This window comes from Aspergillus brasiliensis (assembly GCF_001889945.1).
Source record: "Aspergillus brasiliensis CBS 101740 unplaced genomic scaffold ASPBRscaffold_1, whole genome shotgun sequence".
Lineage (NCBI taxonomy): Eukaryota > Fungi > Ascomycota > Eurotiomycetes > Eurotiales > Aspergillaceae > Aspergillus > Aspergillus brasiliensis.
Window position 1 is genome coordinate 3,936,838 of NW_027137442.1, and position 22,627 is coordinate 3,959,464.

At 48.2% G+C, this 22,627-nt stretch overlaps 8 protein-coding genes across 8 annotated transcripts; 2 read left to right on the plus strand and 6 right to left on the minus strand.

Annotated features, from left to right (window-relative positions):
* Nucleotides 1-88: 88 nt before the first annotated feature.
* ASPBRDRAFT_191445 (uncharacterized protein) lies at nt 89-1,841 on the minus strand (the record flags this gene model as incomplete). The annotated part of the gene is made up of 4 exons (XM_067620369.1): nt 89-1,048; nt 1,137-1,280; nt 1,334-1,765; nt 1,833-1,841. 4 exons carry the CDS (start codon nt 1,839-1,841, stop codon nt 89-91), a joined length of 1,545 nt encoding a protein of 514 aa, XP_067485445.1.
* A 581-nt stretch (nt 1,842-2,422) lies between these two features.
* On the plus strand, nt 2,423-4,358 carry ASPBRDRAFT_61606 (uncharacterized protein). The gene is made up of 6 exons (XM_067628323.1): nt 2,423-2,451; nt 2,500-2,551; nt 2,605-2,705; nt 2,757-2,908; nt 2,960-3,368; nt 3,440-4,358. Exons 2-6 carry the CDS (start codon nt 2,508-2,510, stop codon nt 4,270-4,272), a joined length of 1,539 nt encoding a protein of 512 aa, XP_067485446.1. The 5' UTR covers nt 2,423-2,451; nt 2,500-2,507; the 3' UTR covers nt 4,273-4,358.
* A 273-nt stretch (nt 4,359-4,631) lies between these two features.
* ASPBRDRAFT_50971 (uncharacterized protein) lies at nt 4,632-9,832 on the minus strand (the record flags this gene model as incomplete). Its single annotated transcript, XM_067626650.1, has 5 exons — nt 4,632-4,650; nt 4,741-5,215; nt 5,310-5,741; nt 7,001-7,004; nt 9,635-9,832. 5 exons carry the CDS (start codon nt 9,830-9,832, stop codon nt 4,632-4,634), a joined length of 1,128 nt encoding a protein of 375 aa, XP_067485447.1.
* Nucleotides 9,833-10,763: 931 nt separating this feature from the next.
* On the minus strand, nt 10,764-11,546 carry ASPBRDRAFT_114469 (uncharacterized protein; the record flags this gene model as incomplete). Its single annotated transcript, XM_067616822.1, has 2 exons — nt 10,764-11,266; nt 11,327-11,546. The coding sequence occupies 2 exons, from the start codon at nt 11,544-11,546 to the stop codon at nt 10,764-10,766; spliced, it is 723 nt and encodes a 240-aa protein (XP_067485448.1).
* A 560-nt stretch (nt 11,547-12,106) lies between these two features.
* On the minus strand, nt 12,107-13,741 carry ASPBRDRAFT_113013 (uncharacterized protein; the record flags this gene model as incomplete). Its single annotated transcript, XM_067616715.1, has 1 exon — nt 12,107-13,741. One exon carries the CDS (start codon nt 13,739-13,741, stop codon nt 12,107-12,109), a length of 1,635 nt encoding a protein of 544 aa, XP_067485449.1.
* Nucleotides 13,742-15,392: 1,651 nt separating this feature from the next.
* ASPBRDRAFT_258035 (uncharacterized protein) lies at nt 15,393-16,277 on the minus strand. The gene is made up of 3 exons (XM_067622211.1): nt 16,109-16,277; nt 15,815-16,047; nt 15,393-15,750 (listed from the first exon to the last, which is right to left on the minus strand). The coding sequence occupies exons 2-3, from the start codon at nt 15,991-15,993 to the stop codon at nt 15,543-15,545; spliced, it is 387 nt and encodes a 128-aa protein (XP_067485450.1). The 5' UTR covers nt 15,994-16,047; nt 16,109-16,277; the 3' UTR covers nt 15,393-15,542.
* Nucleotides 16,278-16,620: 343 nt separating this feature from the next.
* Nucleotides 16,621-17,499, plus strand: ASPBRDRAFT_37403 (glycoside hydrolase family 11 protein). The gene is made up of 4 exons (XM_067623721.1): nt 16,621-16,891; nt 16,947-17,364; nt 17,399-17,410; nt 17,441-17,499. Exons 1-2 carry the CDS (start codon nt 16,662-16,664, stop codon nt 17,350-17,352), a joined length of 636 nt encoding a protein of 211 aa, XP_067485451.1. The 5' UTR covers nt 16,621-16,661; the 3' UTR covers nt 17,353-17,364; nt 17,399-17,410; nt 17,441-17,499.
* Nucleotides 17,500-18,803: 1,304 nt separating this feature from the next.
* Nucleotides 18,804-20,672, minus strand: ASPBRDRAFT_37404 (uncharacterized protein). The gene is made up of 9 exons (XM_067623722.1): nt 20,404-20,672; nt 20,247-20,349; nt 20,182-20,200; nt 20,008-20,127; nt 19,929-19,951; nt 19,845-19,882; nt 19,638-19,781; nt 19,195-19,587; nt 18,804-19,147 (listed from the first exon to the last, which is right to left on the minus strand). The coding sequence occupies exons 1-9, from the start codon at nt 20,481-20,483 to the stop codon at nt 19,117-19,119; spliced, it is 951 nt and encodes a 316-aa protein (XP_067485452.1). The 5' UTR covers nt 20,484-20,672; the 3' UTR covers nt 18,804-19,116.
* Nucleotides 20,673-22,627: the final 1,955 nt, after the last annotated feature.

Sequence of the window (22,627 nt, forward strand, 5' to 3'; positions counted from 1 at the left end):
ATAATGTTGGTTCTGTTTTTACTTATGCTTTAATTGAACGTACTGATTTCAAAACGAATTAAAATCCTTTGATATTCGCTGTACTAAGTCAATATATATAACTTGAAGGCAGGGTCTGTGGCTGTAGAGCTTCAGCTTCATCCCCTGCTTCCCCCTCCTGGCCGTCTTGTTGTGACAGACAATACTCCGGGGATAGCCAGGCCCGCGTACTCTCGCCTCCTCGCACCAGTTGTGCCATTGCTAGCGCTTGTTTGATTCCCATAGAGTTGCCAATTTTGTCCAGACAGTCGATGATCCAACTCTGAAGTTCCTTGGATGCATATCCAGAATCGGCAGCAATCAACAAAGGCCACATCAAGGCGAAACCTCCGGCTGCTGGGACTCCAGATGGAGATGCAGAGGACAGCTGAGGCGGCCTAGATGTACGATGCTTGTCTGCGTCTGACGAGCTTCCAGAGGTTGGGTCACTGAAGGTTTTGCCGACGTGGGTGTCATCCACCACGGATCCCAGATGAAATGGCACACTGGCCAAAATATCCTCGACTAGCTGACGGGAAATTTGCTGGCATTCTCGCAATAACCCGTGATGTTGGTGTTGCTGTAAATTGTCCAGAGAGTGGCTGTTCATGGCAGTGATCGCTTCGACAATCAATTCCAGGAGTACCAGTCTAGCAGATCGGTAGTTATTCCAGAAGCTACTCACGGTGATATTCCGGTAAGTATGATATTGGGCTCCCCAAACAGTATCAACCGTAGGCACTCCCTGAGCCAGGGCAACGTTGACAGTCTTATAGTTCCATGATTCCGGTATGTCGGACATAATCGATTGAAGTAGTGCGTCTAATCTCGAGGCATAGCGCACGATTTCCGAAGGACGGGTTATTGTGCCCTCCTTGATGGCTGCACAAAGGTCACCGAGTGAAAAAGTCACGCTGCTCAGGCGGTCGACAATCGCATCGTCTTTGTTCAGACGGCATCTTTCTGCTTCTTCACTCAGGCGACGAATCACTTTAGAGGTATACTTTTGCCGATACACATGACTGAGCACCTAATAGTTCGGTTAGCATCAATCCTGAATAGACGTCATATTGGTCCACTGAAAGCGACATTACTGAGGAACTACTAGGTTAACCTACTATTTGAGCGCGGAGTTGACTGAATAATTCCAACCCTTCCGGTCGAGTTAATTGCTCTGAGCCCCTGGCCTCAACGAGGATTGCCGCACCGTCTAAGTGCTTCATCCATCTTGCCATAAAAAGGCCGTCGCTGCAGGTTAATACCTGTAGCAAACGCGTTGGTATAAGTCAAGTTGCCATTTAATTGTTCACCTCACCTCGAACATGCTCAAGAGTACCACTGTTGCTAACGTTTCATCCCTCATACACAAGCTCGCGTTACTGAGGGAGCTACTAGTTTGCGACAATGCAGTCATATAATGCTGACGGGCCGTATGCATGAGCTGGGGAGCTCTATAGATGTTGGACAAAGCCGCCAACCCGGCAGCCGTGAGAGCATCGTTCACAGCGGAGTTCTCCAAACGCTTTGTCAACGTCGCTAGGTACGGCATATAAGCCCCTCGATCACCCTTAGCGATGTAGTTCACGAAGAGATACCCCTTCGCCAGTTCTGCGGTTGGATGCGATAGGCATGTGGAAGGTGAAGGCGAGTCCGTCGGCATCAGATTACCACCCTTGGCCACCCGCTTTTGTCGCTTGCTGGTTTCTTTGTCTCTTTGAAGCTGTGCCTTGCGAATAACATCACGACTCTGGTCGCGAAAGCTATACTCCAATGTAGATCGATACCCGGGACAGTCGACTTTGGCCCGAACACACTGGGAGCATGATGGTTTTCCTTTATCGCACTAACGAAATTAGTTCAAATCTCAGGCCATCTAGCGTGCCATTCCCATGGGCCATCAAGGTAAATTATGGCTCGTCACTAGATGACAAAAGAGGAAAGACCATGCGACAGAAACGCTGGTACCTTTAAGCGCCGCGGGCGACAGCGTTCGCAGGCCAGGCTTGGCTTCCCGCTGTAAACCATCCTCGTGATGGTGCCTGGTACGTAGTCGATCACTAAGAGGTACTACTTCCTTTGAGAATCTGAGAAAGATCAAGATTTTCGATGAATGAGCTAGGATAAAGTGGATGAGGGGATGACAGTAAGTGTAGCTGAAGATCCCGAATTGGGTGTCAAGCATTTCACGTGACACTGCTTATCTCAGGCTCGACACCACGTGCCGGCGACCAAAACGGCATGTAAATCCGAGTATCGAGGGATAAGACATTAGACCGAAAGTGTACAATGTCGACATGAGGCACTCGTGGCTATTGTCTTCTCTCCATCTCAGTAAGATTGTGTCACGGATTATCAGACGCCAAGTTACTACCTACAAGGCAATATGCTCTGGAAGGAAGCCCGTGCTAGTTAGGCTCCTGGAAGATGGCTCAGGTAATCTGTCTTCACCCATAGTCCGAACCCAGCTAACACGATAAACAGAAACGCACATGGATGAAGCTGAACTATACAGATATCAACGGTATAGATGGCTGTAAGTTTTAAAGAGACTCGGAGTCGCTGCAGCAGTCTCACGGTATTATACAGGAAGGGGGAATCCCAACATCTGGCCGTACGGTACCGTGAGTTCAACATAGATAATCTCCTTGAAGTAGCTGCTCAAGCAGCTGGCCACAATGGAGCGCGATGTAAGTGTTTAGCTTGCCGATCCGTGCAATTCAACTGACCAGGTCAATTAGATGTAAAGGTTTCGAAATGCGTGGAAGGACAATACAACAAGGCATTCGTCCTAACCATGAATAATGGTGAGGAACTCGTTGCTAGGCTGCCAAACCCAAATGCAGGCCCTGATTTCTATACAATAGCCTCCGAAGTGGCGACTAGGCATTTTGTACGTACCTCTTTTGCTAGTCTTGACTGATGATGTTGCTGACAGATTCAGGTTCGCGAGACCTTGGGAATACCGGTGCCGCACATCTATGCTTGGTCTGCAGATCCATCAAACCCAGTGAGAGCTGAGTATGTTATCGAGGCGAAGGCCGAAGGGCAGTCTCTTGGGAACCTTTGGGGCCGAATGTCCAGGTCGTCAAAATTTGGAATCATTGACCAAGTTGTCGAAGTGGAGAGGAAACTCGCGTCTGTATCCTTTCCCGTGCAAGGGTGCCTCTACTACACCTCTGACCTGAGAAGGAAGATCCCTGATGTTGAAGACCTCGACAATATGCTTAGCAGAATGTCAGGGCAGGGTTCAGACGATTGTAAGCAGCTGTCCTGCTTCACAATAGGACCATCTAATGACCGAAAATTGTGGGATGGTGAAAGACATTCGATGGATCTGGATAGAGGACCTTGTAAGTTAACGAGACATTGCCCTGTCAATCAGATCTGTGTATCCTGCTCATGCCTGCTAACGCGGATTTAGGGACTAATGCCGTCTCTTACCTGACTGCCCTCGGAAGAAACGAACTAATCTGGGCAAAGTGCCACGCAAAGCCAAGAATGAACTTCTACCAATCAACAGAGACTCCAGAGAATCCCCACGATTACATGACCCTTCTCAAGAAATACCTCGACGTTGTTCCATACCTAGTATCGAAACAACCTTACTCAGAATCCAACATCAATACCCTCTCACATCCAGATCTCCACCTCGACAACATCTTCATCGACCCAGAAACACACCAAATCACTTCCATCATAGACTGGCAGCTCGCAGCCATAACACCACTCTTCTTACAACATCCTCACCCACAAATGCTAGAGCTCTCACTCAGTCCAGGCAGCGACGACCACAGAAGCAGAGAAAAGGAGCTACTCGACTATTTCTACAAAGTAACTGAACAAGTCAACCCTTCCCGGAGCCAGGTATTCAGCGACCCACACCTATCCACACGAGTCAACCCCACAAATCTGGTATCCGGATGTTGGGAGCGCGAAGACACCTTCTCACTGCGTGAGTCTATGATCAAGCTTGCCGCGTACTGGAACCAGCTCCACCAGAATGACACACCGTGTCCGATTGATTTTGATTCCGAAAAGCTCGCTGCACATGAAAGAGGAAGGGATCTGATTGAGAAGCTTTCGAATATTGTTCAGCAGTTAGAAGAAGAGGGACTTATTCCCATTGGAGGAATGGTTCGACCGGAGGAGTATGAGCATGCCAAGCTGGCGAGTGAGTATTTTAAGAAAGAGTTTATGGATCTAGCGGAGGGTGATAGGCAACGGGAACTACATGAGAAGGTCTGGCCTTATTAGGATTGGAGGTGTGGGTGTAGCATGTTGTTGTCATCCGGGCTGCCTAACATCGGTGGGATGTTGTATATATTTGAATTGAGCCCTGCTTGAGTTACACTGAAGTGCGTAGTGATAGACGAGCATCACGTAGGGCATTGTTCGTTGTGTTACAACATTATAGATCTAACAGAATGAATTGAAGAGGCAAAGGATAGAGACATCAGATATATGCATACCGACTAGTATGTACACAGAGAGAGAGAAGAAGCCAAAGAAAGCAGACTACTTCAATTTTACACCCTCTGAACCAAGCAAAACTACTAGCATCATGCACCATGATAGTTGTCCACCTGTCACATTCCCTACCAACCTGCAGCGGGCTATCTGTGGCCGGTGAGTCTGCGTTTACGAAAGCAGCAGCGCTCTTTCATCTCAGGCGTCATCTCTCCACGTGGCTCAATGAATTGCCCATCCGCATCAAAAGTCAACGCGTGCGACAGATTCAAAACACCCCAGTCGTCAATTCGCCATCGATCCCACATCACAAACGCCCACTCCCGCAACTTTTTCGCTTTGTAATAACCAACAAATTGCCTTACCTCGCGCCCTTGATTGGCCCAGCGCCAGATATCTTCTGGCCCGCTGTCTGAGTCACGAACCCACGGCTGTGGAATGTACTTCTTTTCTTCCTCGGAATCAAAGTCTCTGAGTTCAGGCGTGCAAAGCGGCGCGCGGCTAAAAAACGTCAGGTCGTGCAGGAAAGATCTGTTCCAATAATTATAGGTTCGTGTTCCCCGTACGACCTGCCAAAATTTTTCCAAGTCCGCTTCATTCTCCATGACGAATCGTCGGATATGAGCCAGGCCATGTGATAAGTGAAAGTCAACAAATCTTTCAGCGACCTCCCAAGGAGAACCGGGGACATACAGCGGCCGCTTGATCGGGAGGTTACAGCTCGATAAGACTAGGGAAGTCATTATTCTCCGCGTAAGTTCTGATAGGGATTTGTCACACCGGAAAGAGATCGCAAAGGTCTAAATAAAAGGAATCAAACATACCTGGTTTAACGACATGTTTGTACAAAAACTCGCCCACGCAAACTAGTTGTTCGTTCTCCCATGGTGCAAAATGATCCTTATACCTCTTGCCTTTGTCGATCATCAATTCTTCCCTCCAAGAAGGGTCCAGATTGCAACATGTTTCAAATCGATACAGACTGCGGGCGATCCGATTTCTCTCCAGTTTGGTTGGCGGTAGAAACGGGGGATCTGGCTGGCGGAATGAAAGACCAGGTATCCTCAAGGCGTGGGTAGCTATTCGGTCGACAAAGTACTGCACGGTTTCGTCAAGTTGACTGATCGAACGCGCTTGAGCGAGTCCCCATTCCATGGAGGCGAGGAAATGGTGTTGATCCCGGGCAAAATATGGGGTCAAGAACTTTTCAGCTTGTTGGATGGACCCGTCTCGGATTTTGCTGGATGCGTGGGTCGCTAGGATGTCAAATAACGCGTCAGCGTCAAATTGGCGGATTATGACCAATCGTATGATTGTTTTTTCTGCTCCTTTGAAGGCATTATACAGATATGGTTCTGCCGTGACAGCAGCCTCCAGGGTTCTGATGTCCATGGCAGCGAGAATGGCTTGAAGAAGCTCGACGGGCAGCTGTTCAAGCCGTGATTCCTGTGCCATGTTGAATGTTGATGCTAGAATGAGTATCTAGAAGACTGGCTGTCACTGACTATGGAGGTGAAGGGTTGGAGGACGAAAGAGTGGAAACAGGGAGTTAAATAATGATACAGTGACCTCAGCATCGAGGCAGTCCAGCCTTCATACCCCCTCATATTCGTCGATATCCTTTGGTGTCTCAGGGGTGGCGCAAGTCGATCGTCAAAGTATCAGTGAAAACATTCAATCAAGAGCAGTAGCAAGTAGACATAGAGATATTTCCCGTTACTTCCGAGTAGAAGGTCAGACTATTCCTGTAGATTCTCTGGTAAATTGCTTATGGCACGGCAAGAGCCTGGTAGTGAAACTCGTTTAGTCAATAGAAAGACACCAGGTTGAGTAAACTCCCGTGATACGTTCATCCTTTATGACTCCAAGGTTCGGTATATAAAGAACAATGCGCACGACTAGAAACCTTCCACATGATCACAGGGTCTACAAACAAACCACACATCTATATGCTAAATCTCTATAGTCTAGATAAGTTGCTAGTACTTTGCCGAAATGCTTAGCCTGCTTCCCCGGGCCCGCTTGTATTGCTGAGACAACTGAACTTCCAGGCTTTTCTCAATACGATAGAAAATATCGGATTCTACCTCAAATAATTTGAAGATTTTATTGTCTGCCTCTCTTACTGTATGATTGAAAGCAGCGCCTGGTACGCGCTAAGCTAGTTTACCTTTGTTATGTGGCTTTACATAAAATGAATGGCGGCACAAAGAAGAACGGATTCAAGAGCAATATGTTATGGGTATAATGTCTTTATTCTTCATCCACGCATTCTAGGTCACACTATATTAGCTTTGTGTCCCATTTCTTCATTGTACTTTTGAATATCAACAAAGAAGTTTGGGAAACTGCCTGATATTTTATTATACTAATCTCATATCGTTATCGCCTCTCTTGTAGAAATAGTATATACTACGGATTTATGCAGTGATTTGAGGTGGAAATCTTATTAGTATACTCCGTTACCGGATATTCTAGTAGTTATCACTGTTCTTACTGCCAACCTGCTACTTACAAAGCTGGTTGGCAATTCGATATCAAAGCTGGTCGCTACTGCCGTCAATTGTGTACTATAACTCATAGGATGTAGGTGAATGTGCAAGCCACAGTCATAATTTTGGTCTCCAAATCCCGCTTTTGAGTCTCCATTGCGCTGATCTCCAGTCGATACTGAGTTTCTAGTTCTTTCAGTTTGCACAACCGTACCGCGTGATGTCTGTCAAATAAGGGGGTCAGTTCAGCCGCTTCACCCCCAAAAATATCACAGTACCGACGTACATGCTTTTGCAGACAGACTTGGGCACGGTATATAGCTGAACGACCGGAATCCACCATGTGGAGACCAATGTCTAGGAATGAGTGAGTGAGTGAGTGACCTTCTGCGGCATGGCAGGGAGAGGCCTCACATCTATATGGTCATCTAATCTTGCCTCGTGATACCTGGCCGTATCGCCCGTCCGGTTGGCTGCACTAGTCACAGAGTCAAGTCTACTCTGAGATTGTGTCTTCAATCCCATGCGTCGAGCTGGTTGGCGGCTTTATGGGTCAGATGTGCGGCACGCGCGGACAATATTTTGGGCCTGCGACTCCAGGTGCGAGACATCCTTTTCGACACGTTGTATGTTGTTTGAGTCTGTGGGAGTACGGGTCAGCACGTTGATATTATCTAAACTACTATCTTCATTGTTGCCCGATGCTTGTTCCAGTCACGTTTCTTCCCTTCATATTGTTTTATCAGACTGCAGTTGCAAATTAGAAACGCAGTGGTTAGATGCATTGTTCTCTTATTGTTCCATTACTAGAGTATACCTAGACTATCCTCCTCATACCTTCATAGTATCCTCGAAAACATCAACATGCTTATCTATTTCCTAACCACTGAAGAATGCACTTCGTACGGATAGAAACAGTAAGACTCCCAAACATGAATATGAATGTCGACGCACTAACCGCTAGACCAATACAAAACTATATCTCGCGCCTATTTAGACAGTTGACGGAGAGAAATATGTGTCTCACCAATAAATAACCCAGAAAAACAACAGATGACAGACGATATTCCTACTAGCAACTGAAGTCGTCAGCTAGCAAGCAAACAAATTACAGAGTCACTTCCGACTGTCGAGTGGGTTAATAGATCGGCATTTGGTATAAGCAGTATTCAATGGGTTACAAGATGGTAAAAGCTCACATGGAAAGGGAACGGTTAGTAGGTTGTGTGTTTTACTAACTGCCATGACCAAAGAAAAATCAATAAATTAACACAACAGGTAGTACTATGGAAATAGATGATAGTATAGGATCATTACACAAAGGTAGAGATATCAGCTATATATGCATAGAGGAGAGCACAAGAAACAATCTGAGGGAGTCAGTCGGCGTCGGCTAGTACTTCAGCTTCGCCTTCTATCGGAATATACTTCCACTATCAATCATCCCGAGGGAGTTCCCGTTCCCTACCAATTCTGATCAGGTTTCAGGCCGAGTCTGCGACGACGAGCCAGGAGCCGCTCCTTCATTTGCGGCGTGCGGTCTTCAGGAGTAGGCTCCCCGAGCTGTGGCCATGCAATCAGCTCCCAACTTTGAAAAGGTGGCAGCCGCTGTTTAATCAAAACAGACCACTCGTCGATGCGCCATCGATCCCACATCACATACACCCACCGTCGCAGCGGGATCTGCACCGTGGAACCAACAAAATCTTCTTTTCCTTCCTCGTGAGAGGCCCAGCGCCAAATATCTTCTGGCCCGCTGTCCGGGTCGCGGTACCAAGGCTGAGGGATGTGGTTCGCTTCGTCCTCTGCATTGAAAGTTTTCAGTCGAGGCGTGTAGAAATGTGTCCATCCAGAGCGATATTCATCACTGAAGAGGAAATTCAAACTTTGCTCGAGATCTGGTGTGTCACGTAGTACACGCACAATCTGTTGTAGGTACCTTTCGGTGTGAAGGGCCACCTTCCGAGCATGAATAAGACCTAGAGATACGTGAAACATGGTATGATTATGATAGGCTTGTTTCGGGTGATAAGTCTCGGAGATATGTTGCGGCCAATTTGAGAGAAGTTTGGGATCCTCAAGAACTAATTATTACTCTCAGAGTCAGTTCTAATGAGACCTCAATGATCAGGGAGCAGGAAAAAAAAATAAAAAAAAAAAAAATAAAACAAAAGAAGAAACAGAAGAAACAAAAGAAACAGAAGAGACAGAAGAAACATACCGCGTTTGACTACATCCATTAAAAATTCATAGATGCACCATAGTTGCTCATTCTCCCATGGCGCAAAGTATTCCGAATATGCCACTACTTTGCTCCACCCCACTTGCAGATTGCAATATGAATGAAACAGATACAGACTGCGGCTGATCCGGTTTCTCTCTGTCCGGGATGGTGGTGTAACCGGGGCGGGGGTCTCGCTGTCTGAAGTGGAAGGTATGTGTAAGGCCTCTGTAGCTATTCGATCGACAAAGTACTGCACGGCCTCATCGAGTTGGCCTATCAAGAGAGCCTGAGAGAGCCTCCATTCCATAGAGGCGTAGAAATGATGTTGATCACGTGCATGGTACGGCACCATGAAGGGTTCAAGTAGTTTGTATGGCGAATCATCAGTATTTGATGTAATGTTAATTTTGCTGGACGCATGGGCTGCAAGGACATCGTGCAGCAGATCAGCGTCAAACTGATGTGGCACAACTGATTGTACGATAATCTGTTCTGCTCCTTTGAAGGCGTTATATAAACATGGTCCGGTCATGACGGCAGCCTCCAGGGTTCTGATGTCTGACGCGGCCGCGAGGATGGCTTGAAGAAGCTCGAGGGGCAGTTCCTCGAGCTGCATGCCTCCCTGTGCCATGTTGGTGTTGATAGGTATGATGTAGGTGTTAAACTGAGTATCAGAAAGGCTGGCTGTCACTGATAGTAGAGGGGGATGAAGAGAGGATGGAAGTGTTGGAGAGATAGAGGTATATATAACTGTACAAGAGCTTCAGCTATCGGGTTGTCTCTCTCATATTCTCCATCGACAACGTTTGATATCTCAGGGGTAACACGAGTTAATCATGATGTGTAACAATGAAGATATCCTATTCCCCGCTACTGGGAAACAGAAGGTGGGAGTATCTATGATGTATGGCACACACGTCGGCAACTACCTGGGAGTATTGTCCAGTCCAGAGACATAACCCGGATATTCGTTTAACCACATGCATCGAATTCGGTATATAAAAACACAAAGACGAACCATTCCCAGGCTAAATATTCATAGTCTAAATGGCAATTTGCCAGTACTTTCTCGAAATGCTCCCCCTATCCTACTTGTATTAATGAAACACCTTAGCTTATCTTGTTGCTTTATGAGATGAAACATAGCGGGTAGTAAAACAAGCTTGATTTATATTTGGTTGACTTTTCGGTATCAGCCTGCTGTTATCTATAATAATCAAGTAAGAGCCTGGCACATCTAGCATCGTATCTTTGTTGTGTCTAGATACAATAGGACAATAGGATGAAAGGGCGCACAAAGAAGGAGCAGAGAGCATTCGATGAATATAATGTCTTTATCTGTGCATTCTTTGTTCATAAAGGAGTAGAGCTTGAGATATACCAATCATCAATTAACTCAGCTCTGAGCTCGTTCTTAATTACAAACAAACAAACCACACAAGGTAATAAGCACTTAGCATCGGAATCAACCTAGTAAACCACTAACCCAATACCTTCCAAAGTAACCCTACACTTACTCCCTACCCCTTTCCCAATCGAACTTCCAAACAATCGAACATCATCTACTCCTTAAAAAGAACATTCCCCCTCACCAACCCCTCAAACCCAACAATATGCGTGGAATGACACCACGGCTTCCTCCCGACCTCCAACTTCACCACATCGGCAAACACCCCACACCAGCCCTCTCTCCGCAACAACTCATTCACCTCCTTTCTTGTATCTTCATGGATCAGCTTTCCAAAGTTCTTAACATGTGGATGCTCCCCCACATTATCGTAGATCGTCGCCAACTGAATCAATTGTCCCAGGAAGGTGATGTTTCCATCTGTACCGAGGTCCTGGTGTCGGATGATTGCTTCGGCAACGGCGTCTGCGACATCAGTGGGACAGTTGAAACCGGTGAGGATGGAGTGGGCTTTGATGCCGCCGTAGAGGTCAAAGGACATGTTTGTTGAAGTGATGAGAGAGGGGGCGGTGCCGATGTCGTGTAGAAGGCAGGTTAGGGCCCAGGTGGTGGGGGAGAGGGGATGATTAGGGAATTGTTGTTTGAGGAGGACCATTCCTTTGATTTCTCTTTGTTAGTGAGAGGGTTAAAGTTGTATGATTTGGGGGAGGGGGCTACCGTAGTAGTATACGCGCATGGAGTGGTTGATGGTCTCTCCGGGGAGGAGGGATTGGACGTATGCGAGGGTCTGGGCGACGAGGGGATCGGTGGATGGGAAGGAGATGTCGATGATGGGGATGTAAGTGGGTGGATGGATGAAGGGCTGATCAGGGAAGATGGAGCCAGCGTTGGCAGGAGTGCTGGTCCAGCCGTTGAGGGAGATGTGGTCGTGGCACATTTTGATGAAGTTGAGGGTAGCTGAGTATGGAATGATACTAGAAGTAGATGGGTGAAAGTGTATAGAATCAAAGAGATAGACTGTGATGATCGAGCTTATATAGACAACTCCTCGTCTTTATAAGCTTGCATTTGTCATATCTCCATCGGACTGTTACATCTGCGATCCATGGATGCTTCGCGGAGATCTGGTGTCATTACCCAAATAGGCAGTCATTTGGAGTGGGGCCCATCACAATTGAGTTGATGCCAAGCTCGGGCCCGATCGGGTCTAGATCCAGAATCTCTGGATCTCTACCAAGTTATCATAGTCATACAGACGAGCTGAGAATAGTTGTTTCGTGAGTAATATTGGCTTGGCTTACTGCTGGCTTGGAAAGTGGTCCTGCACGTTGACTATTTACCCGGATTTATTGTGGTGGTGTATCTATCACAATGAAGTCGTTCATTAATCCATCGCCAACAAATGCTTGAGGTAAGATAGTTCAAACAACTGGTATTATTCGCATGTATATAACTAGTACTATAGTGATAGAAATTCTGATCTATTACTGTCTAGAATTAACCCAACTCGTATCGTTCCACCTCCTGCGAAGCCATCATCTCCTGCGGCTGCTTATGCACCTTCGTGTCCAACTCCTTGGCCGGCTCGCTGTGTGCACCTCCTGGCAGCTCAGCAAAGCCCCTGAAAACCGACCGCCGTTGCTCTCCCGCGGCCGCTTGTCCGGCTCCGCGGCGACGACGCAGCCAGAATGCGAGGGCTACGCCCGCTGCAATCAGAACGGCGCCACCGACACCCACCCCGACGCCAATGCCCACTTTCGCCCCGGACGACAGACCCCCCGTGGAGCTGCTCGTGCTGTTGGAGATATCGACGCCCCAGTAGTTGGCCCAGCTCTCCTCCCAGGTCCCGTTCGAGGCCGCAATCGACGTGTCACTCACGTCGATCCGGGTGATGTCGGCGCTGGCATACCCCGGGCCCGGGGCCTGGGCGAGGAACCAGTTGCCCGAGTTGTTCCCGTTGAACCAGTTGACGCCCACAAAGGCGGACTGGAGAAAGGCGCGACCGAGCACGGGGGTCGAATCCGTGAGGAAGCACGGGAAGTAGGTGACGTTGGCATCGACCAGCGGTTCTTGCAGCGTCAGATTCAGCTGGGAAAAGGGAACCTTGATGGTGATGTTCTGGTTGTTCACGCCATTCTTCTTGAACACAAAGGAGAGGTAAGCGGCAGACGAGGTGATGTTGGTATAGTCATTGCTCGTGGTGTCCCAAAAGTAGAGGCCCAAGCTGGAGTTGAAGGAGATCGGCATGGTGGAGGTGATGGCATCGCAGGTCTCCTGGGGCAGGTACATGTAGGGCTTGGTCGGATCGATCTGGACGGTCTTGGCCTGGACGGAGCCGCTGCTGGACAGGAACAAGCCACTTTCGTTGGTGAAGCTAAAGGGCGAGGATCCCGCGGCCACCCCCAGCCCCATATCCTTCAGTTCCAGTTCCAACAGCCCGCTCGACGCCGTGACGCCCTGGGCGCTCACGTCGCCGATCACCCGGCTCTTGTCGTAGCCGCCCAAGACCAGCGAACCGGCAATGTCGGGGTCGACGGACCCGATATGCAGTCCATACGAGTAGGAGGGGATGTCGTTGTGCGAGTACAGCCACCCGGCAATCATGTTCAAGGTGGTGGAGTTGGAGACGCTATCCGACAAGTAGGGGGCCCCCAAGGCCAGACTGCCGACCGAGACGGGATACGAGATGCCATTGGGATACGTCTGGTAGGTCTGGTAGATGGCTTCGAAGCTGACATTGGGGACGACAAACGACCCCAGGGTGACCTCGTCGCCGAGCACCGCTTCGATGCTGCCCCCCTCCACGGCCCAGTATGTTGTTTCCCACGAGCCGGGGGTGGTGGTGTAGGCGGTGGTCGAGGTGTTCTGGTTGAACGTACCGGCTTCGGCGGCGTAGCAGGTAGAGGATAGGGTTTTGTTCGTGCACAAGGTGCTCATCAGGATCGTGCTCGCATAGTTGGCGCCGGGGTAGAGATCGACGGTCTGCTGGTTGCTGCCCACGGTGAGGGAGACTGCCTGCCAGGGACCATCGGGCCCGTAGGCCTGGGAGGACCAGCTCATGACATAGGGATTGGATGCCGCAGAGGTCTGCAGAAATACCCCCAACAGGGGGAGAAGTAGCGGTCGCATCATACCATGGATACTTCAGCAGGCGTGCAAACAGCCTGCGATGGCGCAGAAAGCCGGAGAAAAGAGAAAGGAGAAAAGCAGAGTCAAGGAGACGAAGGATGAGGGCTGGTCGAGGGTGAGATTATGAAACGGAAAGAATGCGACCGGGGCACATTTGCTGCAAATTGCTGCAAGGCGGGCTGATGGTGATGGCCTCCAGACTTGCTGGTGTTGGGGACTCCGCTGACATGCAGCTCCGCCATACCGAATAGAGCATAAAGGGTGTCCATCCGATGGGGATCGGCCCCAAGAGATGCTGAGCAGTGCTGAAGGATTGGGTGGTCAGATTTTGAGGTGGTCAGACAGTGCAGCTTGGGGGGATGTCAGGGGGGAATAATCCCCCAAGTATGCAGTTGGAGGACAGGAGACAATGTCGACCATTGCAGTGCTTGAGTGTCTTTCTATCATCACAACCACTATACCACTGATATGACTTGATGGAGATGAATAATAGCAGAATGAAGATAGCAATTGGGAATCAAATCCGAGGGCCGGGAAGGGGGTGGAGCACAAACGCAATCGGAATGTTGGATGGAGCAGCCCGAAGCCACTCATCGCCTTTGGCCCCCAAGTTGGTTCCCCAATCTGCAGTGAGTATCCTTTTTTGATTTGATGTTGCTATTCCTATCGCTGATGAGAAGTGGAATGTCTGAAGCCGCCACAAAGTTAAGTCTGACTGGTTCCAGTTCCCACTTGATAGTTACTGGTTTGCTTCCCCGTGGATATTCTGATGTCTGACATGTCCAGCCTCCCCGCCGGACAGCACCACGATTATAATTCATTTCCTCCTGGCAGCCACATGGGACGCCTGACATGAACAGCTTTGCCATTTCTGGAATAGACCTGAAGCTTGTTGTCAATGCCAAATTGGTGGGATGCTAATTCAGTTGGCTGATGTTTTCTGGGAATAAGCGAACAGGTTGGATGTTAGTTAGTCCTCGGTCCAGACCATTTCAAGTAGTCTCTCGGTTGAGAACTGGATCAGCTAGTTGACCCTCACAAGGCAGAACACAACTAGCATGGGTCGTGCTGTTCACTAACTGAACTTAACTATCTCGTTCGGTCGGACAAAGCACGGACCTTTGATTCAAGTGCTACTCCACCCAAGTAACCAAAGTTACCAAACATCTGTCCCGTGCCGGGTTATTATCGTTGCTGCTAATTCCAACAAGGCAACTAGCTAACCTTATCGAATTCAGTCGATCCACCCAGTAATTGTATTTGTTGCTGATTACTCTAGTGTGCTATCATATGCCTCTCGTTCTCTCCTGTTCGTGCTTATATGTTCGTTTTTTATTAATATATCCATTGATCTGCCTCTTTCTTCTCTTCCTCTGTTCTCATCTGAATGTCGCTCTTATTGTGCATTGAAGATTTAGTTATAGACTAGACCCGAGTGGCTTTGTATCATTTACTGCGCTGTATAGATGAACACTACGGTGATCTCTTGCCTCATATGCAGCAAGTTCTCAGTCAAGGGTAATATCTTGAAGTGAACACAAGAGAGGGAAAACGTATTAAATATCAAGGGAGAACATATCTTCATTCTTCTATGTAGTAAAGTAAGGACTAGCACAGATTCAATTGGCAGTCACTCTACTATATCACGGACAATAATCCACTGCGCTGGAAGCATTTAGAATGAGGTGCATTGGCTTCCCAGGTCGTACAACTATATAGTACATGGTCATATCAGAAAGAAGAACACCATATGATAGTATCAACGATACCACGATTTATTCTTTGCCATACAAAATCATGTCTATTACTCACTAATCACTGGCCCATCCGCAGTCAAAAACCCAAAGTCAGCCCCCAAGTGTGCCTGATTCACCTCCCGCTCATACAGGCCCCGATATCCTCGTCTACGGTGTCTCTGCCTCCACGCTGACTCCTCCGACTCCATGATGGCCTGCTTTCGCTGTCTAATCCTGCCCTGGAGCTCCTCCTCACTAATCTCCAACTGCAACAACCTAGCTTACACATCGCGGACATTCATATCACCCGTCTGAACAACACCAAAGTACGCATACATACCTAGCCTTGGGACACAAGAATAATGACTGAATCAGCGTCGGAAATACTTGTGTTCGATTCACCCCGACGAAAGTCATCCTACACGAGAGAATATATCGCACATGTATGCGCTGGTTCCAGGCCGCAGTAACGTAAATAAAGATGCCACTCCACATCTTAGTTACTGATACCCTCATCATAAGTCGTCAGGAAACGCCAGTAACGTCTGCAGTCCCGTACTGTTTTACCTAGAGCTGGGTAAAGTTTGCCAAGGGTTTAGCCCCAGTCTTGTTTATGCTTGGCTAGGCAGTATACCTCGGTAAGTGTGATGGCTTCTGCATCCCGACCTGAGTATTTCCACTTCAGCATGTCCGGATGGTCCGCGCCGAGGGTTTCGCCCTGCCTTCATCATCCACACAAAGAACTGTAGACCAGGGAGTACATAATTCTGAACATGACTTCGGAGCCAGCAAACCGTCTGCGGGGAACCGGTGAAGAATCCCTATTTCCCCGCCTCTACCAACTGCAGCCGTTTTATCCGTCTGCGGTCCATTTAGCCACATGTAGTCCATTTAGCCAAGCGGAGTCCATTTAGCCAAGTCCAGTGCCTAGATTAACTATAGACACAACTATAGAACTGTCTCTGGAAATAGGCTAGAGGTTGTTTAAGCCTTTACGATGATGCGGCAAAATGCATATGACTGAGCTGCTTTATCGTGCAGGGAAAAGTGGATAAATAGTCTTTTTCGCAGAATATAAATAGAGGTAGACCGGGCTCCGCAGCAACATTGACCAGCACAGGCTTCTCTTCTCTTCCAGGTACAATACATCCATCCATTCACCAGCAATCAGCTTTCTTCAAATCATCATGAAGGTCACTGCGGCTTTTGCAGGTCTCTTGGTCACGGCATTGGCCGCTCCTGTCCCAGAACCTGTTCTGGTGTCGCGAAGTGCCGGTATCAACTACGTGCAAAACTACAACGGCAACCTTGGTGACTTCACCTATGACGAGAGTGCCGGAACATTTTCCATGTACTGGGAAGATGGAGTCAGCTCCGACTTTGTCGTTGGTCTGGGCTGGACCACTGGTTCCTCTAAGTGAGTGCCGACTGTATATCTTTTAATCTCAATCTCGGATCTAATATTTTGTCAGCTCTATCACCTACTCTGCCGACTACAGCGCTTCTGGCTCCGGTTCCTACCTCGCTGTGTACGGCTGGGTCAACTCTCCTCAGGCGGAGTACTACATCGTCGAGGATTACGGTGATTACAACCCGTGCAGCTCGGCCACCAGCCTTGGTACCGTGTCCTCGGATGGAAGCACCTACCAAGTCTGCACCGACACTCGGACCAACGAACCGTCCATCACGGGAACCAGCACCTTCACGCAGTACTTCTCCGTGCGAGAGAGCACGCGCACATCTGGAACGGTGACGGTGGCCAACCATTTCAACTTCTGGGCGCAGCATGGCTTCGGCAATAGCGACTTCAATTATCAGGTCGTGGCGGTGGAAGCATGGAGCGGTGCTGGCAGCGCCAGTGTCACCATCTCTTCTTAAGGGATCAGTGCCCTTAGTAGTTTGAAAGATATCAAAGCGGAGGTTTGCTTTGTTCTCAACGTGGTATGATGATCGATATGGTGTAGCCGGGGCCGAGCTGTCGGCGGCTGCTGTTTTCAACTTGCACAGACAATCAACTCTCGTTTTTTACCTCCTTCCTTTTCCGATAATCTTCCTGTAGGGGGAGGATATTGATGCCAGACACCCAAAAACAATTGCACCTGATCTATCATGAATTGCCACCAAGTCATATAATCATAATAGTGTACATGTCAATGCATGGCTTAGTTCTTTCTTATTATTGGTAGTGTTTCTTGTACCTGTCTTAGCTTCCTGTGACTTGGGCTATTTCAAAACTGCGGCAGCGACCCGTTCATTCCGCGTCCATCCCCACATCATAAGACACAGGTGGACTTGAAGCTTTGTGGGGTATTAGAACTTTACTATTAAGCTCAACTGGCACGGTCGATCCGGGGTGATGAATGCGGGTTGGCCGGCATTGACGGAATACCATCCGCAGGCGGGAATTGATCTCTACAACGAGGGCAATAGTAAGAAGCTAGACGAACAGTGTTGTGGATGTTATGCACTTGGGGGTTTGTGGCATATCTCGTCTCTCATAAGATTCTAGTCGCAACCGCAATGTTCTGGGACTCTATGTTGGGGGGAGGGTGGTCCAGGTAGGGGCGGTGGTTTTCGGTGGGCATGTTGGTTAGTATTTTCTTGGTGAATTGGAGCGAATGAGAGCTATTGGTAGTTGTGGGCGATGATGTTGATGTGTGTAGTTACTACTTATACTATGACTATGGGTTTGGTCGATGGCAGAGTGCGGAGCGCATCCGTGTTCGGGGCGGAGTCGATCCGCTGCTGGGAATAGTCTTGAATTGTATTCATGAGAGATATAAAGTAGACTGCTTTCGTTCTCTATTGCTTATATCCATCTATGCTCTCTAATTCTTTTCAAGTCCATTCTTCCCTAAGTGTAAGCTGCTATCCTATGGTCAAGAAACATGCTGATGGAGTGGTCCCGGGTCCCTTCAATCCTAGTATAGCTTAATTCAAATACAATACTGGGTTCTGTTTCCGCTCGGAGAATATTCATAGAACAAGATTAACCGCTGCTAGCTGTTGCTCATGCTGCTTGTACACCACACAAGAGGTTATTCGCCGAGAGATTGTCATAGTAGCTGACTACAGTCACAGACTGGGTCGTTCGGTAGTTACTTTAGCTGACATGGCTCATCCAGAAAATAAGCCAAGGGTCATCAAGACCATGTAGTGTGACAGTGCTTACTGTTTTCGAGTTACAGCACTACCCACATAGTGAAACATAAGGGAATGCAGGCAACGATCTGGTAAGTAGGTAAGTTGATCCCGAAAGTAGATTTAGGGAAGACTTCTCAGCCGTTGAGCGGGAGGTATTTGCTCATGGTAAATAGATTTCTTTGTGTCTTGCTCATTCCATTTCCTAGAAGTATTGCATTGGATTGAATGTTGATTAGGGGCAGGATAGGTTAGGTGGTTTTATGGTATTACCTTTTGCTGGATAACGGGTCCAGTCATCTCTGACTCTATCCCTGAGGGTTCTTGTGTCCCCTACGCTGATAGAGGTTGACTGGATACATTATCCAAGATATGCCGAGGATAGAGAGAAGCTATCTAGAGGGTAGCGGGTCTGAGCAAGCATCGCCACTCGGATATTAACTACATCATCAATTCTTCTCAAAATGCAATGATTCCATTAATTTATTTCTCATCAACCAGCTAACCCGGTTTCTGTCCGTATACAACCTGTCTGCGAAGGGTTAGTAGTGCCAGGAATCATGGAAGGCGCTCACCGACATTTGCAAATTTCCCTCAATCTTGCCCTTTAGAGCCCGGCGCGCAGAAGCACACATTAGCACTGTTTCCGCAAAGGTCTTTCCAAGGTACTTCTCCAGTAGTGTAAAACTGTACCCTTCCAGTCCTGCTGTCCAGTTTTGCATGATTTTCTCCGTCAATTCGTCGCAGCCTTGAGTGCATAGGGGTATGTTGTAATTGTATTCAGTGACCTTGGTAAATCCATGCTGCGTGAGTGCGGCTCCGAATTGAAGAGGAAGATCGATCTGGCGACCATCTCTGGCGAAGGCTGTCGTCATCTTCCGGATGTATCTGTGGAAGGGGCTATTTTCACCAGGGTCATCTAGTTGCACGCTCATATCCCATATTTCTACCCATCCCCCGGGAGTTAAGCAGCTAACGTTGTGAGTTAGTCCGGAGGCAAAAGAACTTTGGAAAGTAATTACCTAGACGACCCCTCGAGCAACAGCGACAGAAGCTGGCGATCGCCCCGAACTTGGTTGATATGAACCAAGTCAATCCCTGCGTATTGGGTATGCCAGCCCGGTTCACATAGGTTGTCGACCCAGAACTCGCAGTTCGGTGGTACCCTACATTGATCAGTAAGAGATGATAGTGAAAGTAAATGGCAATACCACGGAAGCAAATCGTACCATTGATCTTGCATATTGACTATATCGATACCGCGGACCTAACTGGTCAGTTTCCTCATCAGCGCAGACGGTAGTCTGACTTACCGTAGAAGAAGGATATCTTTCCGCTGTATGATGTTAGATTCCTGGATTATCGGGAATCGAGATTGAAGCTTGAACGTACCACATTCCATAGCCCAGCATCCAGTGCCGGTCCGAATATCCAGAACGCTTCGCGGACTCTCTATAGGGGCATGGTATAACCTCTCCCCGAAAAGCTCCCGCAGCAAGACGTGTTGATCATCTACCAATATCAGCTATTGATAGTATAGAGTATAGACTATAGAATAATCCATACCGAGTCTGTCTTTCTCTATCTTCATGTCATTAGCGGCAACATCTTCATGCAGGTGGGGTGCTCACCTCGTCGATCGGCCACGGATGCTCCCTCAAGTGAGTCAAGGAATAGCGTCGGCCATGTCGGTACAGATCTGGATGAGGCTCCGTATCAAAGCTCTCCGTCTCACTTTGGTTCAGTCAGTGATAGATGCAAAACATTGATAGATCGATGGATACATACCCGTCCATCTCATGGTCTAGTGAGTCCGAGTCTGACATGACGTCGTCCATCGGTTGACAATCACAGTAACAAACGACCATGGTTACAGTTGATTGTGATGCTAACCACGGATTCAGAGATGTATTTAAGCTTTCAAGATAACATCAGAAGATGCACTCGGCGCCTGTCAGTGGGAAGAAAAAAGGTTCAGGCACGAACCGCGGAAGCACGTCCATTTCCGACAAGGTTCACAGTTGACTCGGGATTTGCATCGGGTTTCGAATAACCTTACTCCGGATGATTCCCGCACCTGCAGGAAGAACCTGCTTTATAGCAGGAATCCAGTCACCAGCGATGCGAGAACTGCCAGTGATATTCCCTGTGACGCGGCTAGCGAGAGCAAATCACCACAAGTCCCACAACGGAAAGAGCCGGGGGTCCGAGCGGCTACTATTTCCGTTCGGCTGCAGATTGGTTGCTTTCCTCTTGATACTTAGGGTATCTACGAAGTACTTCTCAAGGGAACAGGATCCCAATGGAACTTTCACAGTCACACGTCACGAGAATTTGGGTGCTCACATTCTACAGGATGCATAAACTCTCTGTCAGCACAGACATTTTAGTAAAGCTCGATTGACAATCAGACCGAGTCTATTTGGGCACCCTCATGCAGGGCATCACATCGAAAAAGAAAAAAAAAACCAAGGATGAGGCCCGAATTATCTCCAGTTCACCCGAAGATGTTCTTTTCTATCGGGGAACACCTCCACAGCACATCGGGAACGATCGATCAAGCTTGTTTGGTGTCCTTGTCGTGCAGACGCCTCTTATCATTGGCGGAACGCGCAACCGGAAGGATCGATATGCACGGTGAGCACATCAGTGGGCCTTGCTGCGCGATTCTATCCTGGAAGAGGAAAAAGGTATCGGATGGAGAGAGACGGTGCACAATAGATTGTGGAGTGGTGGTAGATCCTTGCCTAGCCGTCGTCTGCAGGATTGACCACGCAATTTGCGGCTTTATCGTGTGCCTTCTATAACGTCTAGAGCTATATATCCTAGGCCTAGATTCAGCCTCTTCCGCCACAGTGTCATTGTGTTCTGGATTTTTCTTTCTTTTTGTTCCTGGACTTAAAAATGACAGTATTTCGGTAGAAACAACCCTATTCTCGGATTGGGAAAAGGATCGAGAATTGTCCTTCAATGATCGCCGTGGCTAACCGTTAGAGGTTAGTTCTGAGTTAACTCGCAGAAAAGCAAATTCCTAGCTACCCCTTCTATATGCAGTGGGGTAAAGAAAGCGAAAATGTCAGTAACGCTATTGTTGTTGCCTGGTGGCCTACGCGAAGTGGTTTCAAGCTCAGGCATGATTGGAGACGGAGATTATCGTTGAATACATAGACAGATTGTTACTAGGAGCTGCTCATAAGTCTCTTTCAGACGTGAACCCGAGAGATCGCAGTTACTTTCCGTGTCCTTCATACTCCTGCAATAATGCGAGCTCATTTCGCCATAACCGTCGACAACTCATGACTGCGTCCACCGCTGAGAAGGGAGAACCATTCCACATTATTGATCTCTTATCCCGCAAGAGCAACTGATTGAACTCTGTAAAATCCTCCGTTCGCGTATTGTTTTCGTCCGCCACTATATGATTCGAACGTCCCGCCTCATCTAACAACTTCACGATACCATGCCATGTCATGTGTGCAACGAACCTTGCCATGTTGAAACCCTGGCGTCGTGAAGGGACATCAGGAGCGAAGTGATCCAGTAGTACTAAGAGTGTCTGTGTGTGACCTAAACAGGACGCTACACATGGCGCTGCCATGTTCGTCATCATCTTGCACTATGACACCGCTGCCTGGATCTAGAAGCGCCTGGACCACCCCAGTGAAGCTGAGATGAGTCGCCATTGGTAAACCACTCCATATGTCGTAACTGTCATGCTCGAGAAGGCTGTTATACGACAAACATAGTCTGACCAAGGTTTAGTACGAGATTGAGTAACAGTGCACAGGACAATGGCGTCATTTCAAATTTGCCTAGCAGCAGTAGCCTCTTGCAGGACGTCATGCTGCACCCAGTGATTAGCGGCATACGGTAGGAAGACTATGCTATTGTTACTGCCACTGCCACTTTCAGGTTCACCGTCAATGCCAGGTAATAGTAAGTATTGTAGGCTGCAATCACTGCGTGGGACTCTGCTAGGTTATACCGTCCCTGCCATTTACCCACCTTCTTA